At 42.9% G+C, this 11016-nt stretch overlaps 1 protein-coding gene across 1 annotated transcript; it reads right to left on the bottom strand.

The window, feature by feature from the left end:
- Nucleotides 1-4171: 4171 nt before the first annotated feature.
- On the bottom strand, nucleotides 4172-10129 carry LOC143852466 (uncharacterized). Its single transcript, XM_077361851.1, has 7 exons — nucleotides 7961-10129; nucleotides 6832-7873; nucleotides 6012-6126; nucleotides 5682-5918; nucleotides 5024-5490; nucleotides 4254-4936; nucleotides 4172-4183 (listed from the first exon to the last, which is right to left on the bottom strand). The coding sequence occupies exons 1-7, from the start codon at nucleotides 10127-10129 to the stop codon at nucleotides 4172-4174; spliced, it is 4725 nt and encodes a 1574-aa protein (XP_077217966.1).
- Between the last annotated feature and the right edge of the window lie 887 nt (nucleotides 10130-11016).

Genomic DNA, 11016 nt, shown 5'->3' with positions numbered 1-11016 from the left:
TTTTTTAATTCCATTAGTGTTGCAGAAATTTGTTCTCATATTTGTTATACGTATGACCTGATGCATGCAAAGTATACATTTATGTGTAATATATCGACAAGAATGTAGGCATATTGTCATTATGCATAGTTTAGAAGGATTAAGAATCACTTTGGCAGCCTTTTATTTTGTGGTTGAGACATCATGTCATAGTAATCCCTTCTTTTGTTTGGTAATGTTCAACATCAATTCCTTATTTGGTTGAGACATGATGCAATATAACAGTTCTTCTTTTGGCTGTTGAGCCATAGTGATATCCATATCTTGTCATTTAACCAAGGATATTGCTATGCATATTTCTACTGTTGATGTAGCAAATTCAATAAATGAAGGGATTTTAAGATATATCTTGTAGATGAAATTTAAAAAAAAATGTTATATGAACCTGCATTAGGCATTTGGGATTATAGCATTTGTTTGTATACAGATACTTGAAATGATCTTGTGCTAGCATTTTTTTGGAAGGGTTGCAGACCCTTTTCCATTTACATGATTACCTTCACCACAACCCAACAACCTGTAACCCATCTTAACAGACCCATTTTCACTTCCATGATATCTTAGCCACCATAATTATCACCTAGTCTCCATTTATCACCTCCATATTCCATCATCTTCGCAATCTCCATTCTCCGGACATGCAACATCGAGCAAGGAAAGAAAAGAATTAGAGAGGTAGGGAGAGTTCATTGGGGAAAAGGGCTTGCAAAAGGGGTCTGCTGGGTTAGGAAAAATGGGTCTGTAAATGCCATTTTGAAGAAGGTTTGTTAAATAGGAGAAGATAAGAAAAAAGGTGTCTAACCATCGTTATTATTTCCCACTACGACCATCTCCATTGCTGCCCTTGACCACCACCTCTACCTTCTTACCCCCATTGCAGCTATCACCTTCAATTACCCAATCCGATCCTCATTCCTCTAATCAGCCATTTTTATTTTTCCATTCCCTTGTTCTAGTAGACCCCAATCTCATTATCATCACCAAGATTCACTCCCAAATCATCCTCTTCTTGGTAATTTTCACAGCTTAGGTAATATTTCTAATTCCACTTGTATTGCTGAAATTTATATGGTTATTTACCTTGCTTTTCGGTATTATGGCATCAATTTATGGGTTTGGTGTTAATTTGACTCTTGAAAGTAATCTAAGGTTTAATATCTGTGGTGAATGGATAAAAATCAGAAGATTGTTATGTGGAACCCTCACACAGTAACAAAAGGTGGAATTTTAATTAGGCGGAACCCTCACGCACTAATCAAAAGGGGAAAGCGTTGTTATGCGGACCCTCACGCAGTAACAAGCGACGGAATTTTGTTATGTGGAACCCTCACACAGTAACAAAAGGTGGAATTTTAATTAGGCGGAACCCTCACGCACTAATCAAAGGGGAAAGCGTTGTTATGCAGACTCTCACGCAGTAACAAGCAATGAAAATTTGTTATGTGGAACCCTCACACAGTAACAAAAGGGAAAGCGTTGTTATGCGGAACCCTCACACAGTAACAAGCAATGGAAATTTGATCGAGGAGTAAAACTCTTATGAAAAGATTGATACTCTCCTGCTTTTGATTGATTGATTGATTTGGATTGATGGATTTGGATTGATGGATTTGGATTGATTTCTTTGGAGATTACTTTGTCTCTCCAAAGAAGCGGGAACTTCTTTTTTTTATTTTTTATACTTGATTCAGATTGATCATTTTAAGAATTGCTTTGTCTCTTGCCGAGAAAACGGGAGTGCGAATTCCTTGCTGAGGACCGGAGTCACATGATTTGCTGGGATTTTGGATATTGACCCTTTTTTTTTTAAAGAATTTGATTTTGCTTGGGATTGAATGCTTTGAGCAGTTGACAGCGAACTCTCTGGGAGGTAGATGCTAGACTCCATTGGGGACTAGCCTTGCTGATGAGCTGACTATAGAGTAGGCTTAGCCGGGGAATTTGGAGGTTTGACTCGAGATGTGCTCGAGCTTCTCTCATCTCAACTTGCTGGAGACATTGGTTTATTCTGATTATCCTTGTGAATTTGACAGCTTTTATGACTTGGCGTGATTTGCCAAGTCATAAAAGATGCCCCTAGTGCATTTCATACTTCCATTACTAGAGTCTTAATAAAGCAATACAAATGCAGGAAAACAAATATTTCATTTCATGAATATTGGATTTACAAAACTCTGTGTGTAGAGGAAACATGAAAACCATAAGATCAATTCTGCCTGAAAGGTCTCTTTCAAATCTGCCAGCTGACAAAATCTCAATAGGCCTGATAGCTTGCTATTCTTCTGAACCTTGCTCTGATTTAATCTGTCTTCCGGAGAAGCAACTTCTTGCTTCGGTGCCTGCCACCCCAGCTCTGGGAAAGGTACAGACCATACAAGACCGGGGAGATTTTGACTTGACACGCGACAGACATCGACAAGTGACAAGTAAAAGACATTGACAAGCACAAGACTTGGATTTCACGAAAGACTCAACTTGCTTCTTGACCTGACAAATATTTTAAATGGTGAAGGTCAACCACTCTTAGAGTGAATCGAATACTATGCTTAAAAGTGATTCATTCCCTGTTCGGTATTACCGTCATGGGCATTAAACCCCTTTGATTGCTTAGTCTTAAATGCCCCTAATTTAGAGGAATATCAAAATAAGCCATGCTGGCACTATTCAGACTTTGATGATGCCATTATCGGGTTACCAGTCTTGTCTGCCTCCAGTTGTTCAGCTCCTTGAGAAGTCACTGCCACTGACCAGATTGCCATTTTCAAGTTTTCAATCTGGCGGACCGCTTGCCTTAATTTTTGCCTGAATTGCTCTTGCGAGTTTTCAATCCAGCAGGCTCACACCTTGATTTTTGCTTAAGCCGCCCTTTCGGGTTTTCAACTTAGCAAATGAATGACCCTAACTTTTGCTTAGATCGCCCTTGCGGGTTTTCAATCTAACGGGCCTTCAGACTCCATTTTTTTTCTTTTACTTTTTTTTTTTAGCTACAAACCTTTGCCTATTGCACCGAAAGGACTTTTTAGGTAGGTTAGGGTTTGAAGGGACGGAATTTTGATAAGTTCTCCAAGGTTTCGACCGAATCCGGACTAGCCAGACTGCCTACGTACCCCCAAAGGATGAGGATCAGGTCGCGCGTAGTTCAAGGCACAAATGCCCCTAGTTTATGGGTTATGAAAATAGAATGTTTTGATTTTGTGTAAGCTCAAAAGGGTTTTGCAAAGGATTCTTTTGATATGTTAAGTAAGGATTTTTAGTTTGAAGCTCTGGTCGGCCAAGGAAGGCCTTCTGGTGCCTTAAGCATAGTATTTCTTGAGTTGGTCAAGGTTTGTTGGCTCTGTTAGTTTTTCTCCATTTTCATCGAGGAGTCTGACGGCTTTTCCAGGCAGGACTTCGTCAACAATGTATGGACCTGACCATTTTGGCTTGAATTTACCCCTGGGATCATATACCGGTGCCCGGAAGGATTTCAGAACAAGATCTCCTTTCTTGAGGTCTCGAACTCGAACTTTCTTGTTGAAGGCTCTCTCGACACGGCGCTGATACCCCTGAACATGGTACAATGCTTTCAGCCTCTTTTCGTCAATCATTTGTAACTCTTGATGTCTAGCTTGAGCCCAAACAGATTCTGGCAACCCCGCTTCCATCATCACTCTCAGGGAGGGAATTCGCAGTTCAACAGGCAAGACAGCTTCCATTCCGTACACCAGAGAATACGGAGTTGCACCTGTAGAGGATCTGATCGACGTCCTATAGGCCCACAAAGCATACGGGAGCTTGCTCGACCAATCTTTGTAAGTCTCGGTCATCTTGCTGATGATTACTTTGATGTTTTTATTAGCAGCTTCAACAGCTCCGTTTGTTTGGGGTCTATATGGCGAAGACTTATGATGCTTGATCTTAAATTCCTCACACAGGCGCGCTACCTCCTTCTTGAAATGGGACCCATTGTCTGAAATTAGTTCATGTGGTACTCCATATCTGCAAATGATATTCGTTCTGATGAACTTCGCAACAAAAGCCGAGGTCAATAATGCATACGAAGCAGCTTCTATCCACTTTGTGAAGTAATCAATGGCGACCAGGATATACTCATGGCCGCTAGAAGACTTCAGACTTATCTTCCCGATGATATCTATTCCCCATACTGAGAACGGCCACGGTGAAGTAAGAGAATGCAACTGAGAAGGCGGCACATGGATGAGATTGGCGTAGACCTGACATTTGTAACATTTCTTCACATAGGCGTAGCAATCTGCTTCCATTGTCGGCCAGTAATAACCAAGTCTGAGAATCTTCCTTGATAGCATCTTTCCGTTCATATGCGGTCCACATACTCCTTCATGTGTCTGCTCTATGAGTTCAGCTGCTTGATCCTCATCTATACACAAAAGTTGGATTCCATCGAACGACCTTCTGTATAACTCTTCACCACAGATGACAAAGTTAGAGGCCAATTTCTGGAGAGACCTTCGCTCTTTTCCTGAAGCTTCCGGTGGATGTCCTTTGCCTGAGATGAAGTTTTTGATATCCGTGTACCAAGGCTTGCCATCTGAACACCTCGCTGCTATTTCAATAGCGTTAACATGTGACGGGGCCCATTGAAGCCGTACTTCTAATGGTTGAACCTCCATTGCTGTAGAAATATCGAGCATTGAAGCCAGAGTAGCTAATGCATCCGCAAAATGATTCTTTGTTCTGGACAAATGAGTGAATGTGATATTTCCGAATTTTCTGACCAGAGACTCTAGGTACGTATTATACGGGATTAACTTATCATCTCTTGTTTTCCAGTTTCCGTTAGTTTGACAGATAATCAAAATTGAGTCCCCGAATACATCTAGGTCTTGAATGCGCAAGGCTATGGCTGCTTCCAAACCTGCGATACACGCCTCGTATTCTGCCATATTGTTTGTGCACTTGAACTGAAGTTTGATGGATATAGGGATATACTCTTTTCTTGGTGACACCAACACCGCCCCTACACCTTGGCCTCGATTGTTGACTGCCCCATCGAAGTACATCAACCACTTTGTGTCTGAAACTTCATCTTCCACAGTCATTATCTCCTCATCTGGAAACTCTGCTTTCAAAAATTCATTATTTTCTGCTGGTGAATCGGCTAACTGTTCAGCTATCACACGCCCCTTAATTGACTTCTGCATGACATAACTGATATCGAACTCAGACAATAACAACAACCACCTGGCAGTTCTTCCAGTGAGGGCTGGCTTCTCGAACAAGTATTTCAATGGGTCCATCCGTGAGAGTAGAAGAACCCTATTCGATAACAAATAATGCCTCAGCTTCTGAGTAGCCCAAACCAGTGCTAGACAAGTCTTCTCAAGAATGGTGTACTTTTGCTCGTACTCCAACATTTTCTTGCTGACGTAGTAAATGGCTCTTTCTCGCTTCGACTCTGGGTCTTGCTGCGCTAACATATACACCCCATCGCTGTGTCAGTAACAGACAAGTACAGCAACATCGGTTGTCCTGGTATGATTGGTGACAAAACTGGTGGTAAAGCCAAACACTGCTTGATTTTCTCGAAAGCTTCTTGACACTCTTCGTTCCATTTCTTTGAAGCATTCTTCTTTAAGAGCTTGAAAATCGGTTCACAAGTCATTGTCAACTGTGCAATGAACCTTCTCAAGTACTGGACCTTTCCTAAGAACCCACGAATCTGCTTCTCGGTCTTTGGAGGCGCCATTTCTTGGATAGCTTTGATTTTCTGCGGATCTACTTCTATCCCTCTCTGGCTGACCAAGAATCCCAGCAGCTTTCCTGATGTAACCCCAAATACACACTTATTCGGGTTGAGACGGAGCTTGAACTTTTGGATTCGCTGGAAGAACTTTCTCAATGCCCCTGCATGCTCTTCCCTGGTCTTCGCTTTAACGATCATGTCATCAACATATACTTCGACCTCTTTGTGTATCATGTCATGCAGTAAAGTGGTAGCAGCTCTCTGATACGTTGCTCCAGCATTTTTGAGTCCAAATGGCATAACTCTGTAACAATATGTCCCCCATTGAGTGATGAAAGCCGTCTTGATCATGTCCTTAGGAGCCATCTTGATCTGGTTGTATCCTGAGAATCCATCCATAAATGAAAGGAGAGCATGGCCCGCTGTGTTGTCCACCAAGATGTCAATGTGTGGCAAAGGAAAATCATCTTTCGGACTTGCTTTGTTCAGGTCTCTGAAATCCACACACATTCTGACTTTTCCGTCCTTCTTGGGCACCGGTACTATGTTGGCTAGCCATTCAGGGTATTCAACAACTTGTATGAAGCCAACATCCAATTGTTTCTGAACTTCATCTCTGACTAGCAAGTCCCACTCTGGTTTCATTTTTCGGAGTTTCTGCTTTTTCGGCCTGGCACCCGGGATTAGGGGAAGTCTATGTTGAACAATGTCTTCACTTAATCCCGGCATGTCATCATAGGACCAAGCGAAAACTTCTTTGAATTCCTTTAACAGGGCAATTAATTCCGCACGCTCTTCGGGAGTTAATGTTTTGCCAATTCGAATTTCTTGAATTAGGGTTTCATCACCAATATTGATGGTCTCGATTTCCTCTTCGAATGGTTTTGCTCGACGCTGCTCCTCCTGCCTAATCATGTGTTTGATTTCAGGGGGAGTTTCGTCGGCATCCTCATTAGAGGGGGAGTCTTGATTATTATTATTATCAATTTGATCAGATAAAGAAGCAGAAATTGAAGTAGAGACAGGCGAATAAAAAGAAGAGTCTTTTATTTCATTCAAAGAAATCGAAGTTACATCTATTGACGCGCCTTCAATGGGCTCAGTATTGAAATCTTTAAAGATCTTTACAGACTGGACTATCGTATGAACAGACTCGACAGACTCAGTAGACTCAACGGAAGAGGCAACGGACTCTGCATCGGACTGAACAACAGCATCAAAAGACTCCTCATCAACGGGCTCGATCACGACTGTACCTGCATCAAAAGAAACATCAGATAAAGCAAACTCTATTTTTGACTCGGAAATGGACATATAGCTGGAGACAACAGACTCTTTGATAGAAACAGGACTGTACTGGATGACGACTCGGGGTATGACCTGGGAACTCCAGTTCGTGAGAGGTCCCTCGGCTGGGGTGATAAGGCTTTCAGGATCAAGGATCAGCGCATCTCCTCCGATCATGGCTACAATCGGTAACTCAACCTGGAACAGGGAATTCAGAAGACACGGCTCAAGGATATCAGCCCAATCAACCTCTGGTTCGATCTCATGAATCTGCAAACTCGGGTATTCATCTGGCAGCTCCATATCGAAAAATATCTCAAACCCCGGCAGCTCCTGCCCTGTCAGCTCATCAACCCACGGCTCTGCGAACCCACAGAATGCAAAGTCATCACCCTCTCTGCGGTATTTACCATTTCTGATCAGACTGAATGATTTCATCGGCAGCTCTAGACCCCGGCGTCGGAGCTCGGACCATTTCCGCATGTAATTTCTCATTTCTCTTATCTCATCACGAGAAGGTTCATATCCGAGTCCGAACAACCCTTCATTCTTTCTCATTACAGGCCATTCGACTATCCCCTGATGATTGCGACCCAGACCTGCGCCGGGAAGGTACCCCTGTTTACGCATCATCTTTACAACCCGGGGATTAGTGCTGGTGAGGAACAAAATCTCTTCATTCTTTGCTTTCTCAAATGATATGGCTGTGACTTCTACAGAGAACCCGGTCAGACTAACATCATCTTTCTTTTCTGAGGTACCCTCCTGCGAAATTTGGTCTACCTCTAAATCAGGATCACCCTTGACTGTTATCACCCTGTTGTTTCTGATGAACTTCAGTTTCTGGTGCAGTGAGGAAGGGATAACTCCAACCTTATGGAGCCAAGGTCGGCCAAGCAAGAGAAGGAAAGATGCTTTGATATCGAGCACTTGGAACTCTACTTCAAAGATTTCTCCTCCTATCAGAATTTCGGTTGCTAGCGTTCCAATAACATCGCGTCTGGTACTGTCATACGCCAAAATTCCTTGTTCAGAAGGGATGAAGTCATTCGGCCCAAATCCCAGGACAGCAGCAGTGGCTAACGGACATACGTTCAGTGCGGACCCGTTGTCAACTAATACATCTGGAACCTTCTTACCGTTACAGACAACAGTGATCTTCAGTGGACGCATATGATTGTGACCCTCAGATGTCAGATCTTCATCAGTGAAAGAAAGAGTCTTGGACACCCTAGCCATTGCTACCAAACCAACTAGCTCATCAGATGTGATATCTACAGAGACCTGTGCAGCATTCAACTCTCTTAGTACAACTTGACGGTGCTTTGGGGAAGCCATAAGCAAACCCCAAATTGAAATATTAGCCTGGGTCTTTTTGAGTTGCCGTAAAAGACTCTCATCCTCTTCTTCGCAACTCGGCTTGTTCTGCTTCTGCGCTTCTGCGGCCCTTACGACTTCAGCTGGGTTCTCAGCTCTTAACTCGGCGGGTTTGAAAATTCGCCCACCTCGAGTAACATGGCGGACTTCGTCACATTGATCGTTCAAGAAATCAAAGTCATCGTCATCGAAGCTAAGAACATATGGAGCAACATCTTGGACTTCCTCTTCATCACATTGAAGAATATAAGGACCAACAGAAGACTCGGCATAGTCATCTTCATCTCCGCCCAGCACATAAGGTTTCTCTTCCTCAACTTCTTCAACTTCCTCGCCAAATGCCAAGACAGTCGGTGAATCGGAAGCGATAGCACAAATCAAGGAAGCAGGGTCAAGAATAGGCTCTTCAGTAAAGACCGCCCCAACTGTAGGTGGAGGGCGCGGAGCATGAGCTGGTAATGGATTCCGGGTAGTGTTTGGCATAAATACAGCAATTTTTTTCGCTTCTATCATATCCTGAATTTTATGCCTCAAGGCCATGCAGTTATCTGTTAGGTGCCCTGTTCCCTGATGATATGCACAATGCTGATCTTCATGCCAACATCTGGGGAGAATAGGCGGGGGAAGTTTCGGTTCTAAGAGAGTGATCTTTTTGTCTCTTAGTAACTTCTTGAGAGCGACAGATAAAGGGTAAGGTAGCGGATCAAAATGCCTTGGCGCTTTCCTCATGGGCTGCTCTGTTTCTGCTACAACTCTTCTCATAGGGCGCGCAGCAACCACATTGCTAACTTCAGGCTTTGAAACTACCATTGGCTTCTTTCCATTCCTCGGATCAAAAGATGATTTCGCCAGAGAACCCTTCAGCAACGCATCTTCAGTTATGGTTCCTGTCTTGATCAAGTGATTGAAATCAGAATAATATTGCGTCGCCATGAAGTGGTAGTACTGCGGAGACAGGTTCTTGACCACAATTTTGATCTGATCTTCTTCAGAAGGGCGGTTAGTCATCTGGGCCACTTTTCTCCTCCATCTTCTTACAAAAGAGGTAAACGTTTCCTGAGGTCCTTGTTTGATCGCTTTCAGATCCCTCTTCGTAACTTCAATTCCTTCTTCCATTGAAAATTGCTCTACAAACTTGTTAGCAATTTCGTCTAAAGTTCCAAGCTCTTCGGGTTTCAGATGAAGGAACCACTTCTTGGCTACTCCTGTCAGAGACATCGGAAATACCTTAGCGATCTGCTCTGGAGACAGCCCATACCCTTCTAGATTTGAAATGAACGACCTCAGATGACTCCACGGGCACCCCGTCCCATCATATTTATCAAAATCCGGCATTCTGAATTTTGGAGGAAGAGTGACACCAGGGAAAAGGGAAAAGTCAGACATATTTATCTTCTTTGGGCCCTTAACTTGCATGCTTTCAACTTGCTGAGTCAACTTTTCAACTCTATCAACCAATTCCTTCTCTTTGCCTGGCTTGACTGATTGCGGGAGACAGTTCTCCTCTACATACTGCTCGTCATAGAAATCATTTTCAGGAGAGATGACAGACTGAACAAGGCCTGGAATCACATTGGGAGGATTCTGGACAACAGGTTGTTTCGAGGTAGCAGTCCTCTCACTTTTCAACTGAGTAACCTCTTCCTTTAGGGTAGAAACCTCTCTTGTAAGGTTCCTCATCATGTCCCTCATTTCAGCTAACATCTCATTTGACTCGGCCATTTGGTTAAGACAAGGGGAGACAAGTGGAAATACAGCCGGTGAGATAGGTGAAGAAGATCTACGACTTAGTCTCGACGTAGAAGATTGTCGGGACCAAGTAGGCTGTGAAATGGTAACTTTTTTCGAAGCAATGGCTATTGCTTAACTCAGACTCCTGAAATGGAAGTAAGAACACTAATTTAAATTAAGATAATCAGAAAGAATGTTATGCAAAAATTGAAACAAGGGATAATACAAACACATCTCCCCTCTGGGTAAAAACCAGCAGTACAACAATTGTAAGAAGGGTCATGACGGCCCATCAAACCTAAACGGATAACCATCACACTCATGTTGTTTCAGATAAAAATTCGATAGCATAACGGCGTTACAAAAGGATCATGGCATGGTAAACTCCTGGTTTATCACTAACACTAGAGCATAAAGTCATACTCAGAAGGTTTTAAATAAGATCCGGCAGCATAACAGCCCCGTAGAAGGATCATGGGAAGGTAAGCTCATGGTTCCTCAATAACCCTAAAGAATACCGGTCACACTCAATATATTCTGGGTAAAATCCGGCAGCATAACGACTGTACAAAGAGACGTGATAAGGTAAGTACATGGTTTAGCTACCAGCCTAAAAAGATGATGACCACACTCAGGACATTTAGAGAAAATCCGGCAGCATAACAGCTGTACTAGGAGATATGGTATGGTAAGCACATGGTTTATCAATAACTCTAAAGGATAATGGTTACGCTAAGGTTTTTGGAGAAAATCCGGCAGCATAACGACTGTACAAGGAGGGTCTCGGCAATCAAGCATAAAGAATATGCCGACAAGGTCAAGATGAAACATGGCTCTCAGCAAGAACACACACACTCTGGTAGTGATAGTGGCAAAGT

This window comes from Tasmannia lanceolata, unplaced genomic scaffold (assembly GCF_043159265.1).
Source record: "Tasmannia lanceolata isolate RefF3 unplaced genomic scaffold, GAP_Taslan_0.1 ptg000019l, whole genome shotgun sequence".
NCBI classification, from domain to species: Eukaryota; Viridiplantae; Streptophyta; class Magnoliopsida; order Canellales; family Winteraceae; genus Tasmannia; species Tasmannia lanceolata.
This window is presented reverse-complemented; position numbering and strand designations above follow the sequence as displayed.

What these genes read in the sequence shown, in the direction of transcription:
- LOC143852466 (XM_077361851.1), bottom strand. Translation starts at nt 10,129, where the DNA reads ATGGCCGAGTCAAATGAGATGTTAGCTGAAATGAGGGACATGATGAGG. An exon ending in CTCAAAAATGCTGGAGCAAC is followed by an intron (nt 5,919 to 6,011) that starts GTATCAGAGAGC and finishes AGCGAAGACCAG; the next exon opens with GGAAGAGCATGCAGGGGCAT. An exon ending in AAGGTCCAGTACTTGAGAAG is followed by an intron (nt 5,491 to 5,681) that starts GTTCATTGCACA and finishes TTACTGACACAG; the next exon opens with CGATGGGGTGTATATGTTAG.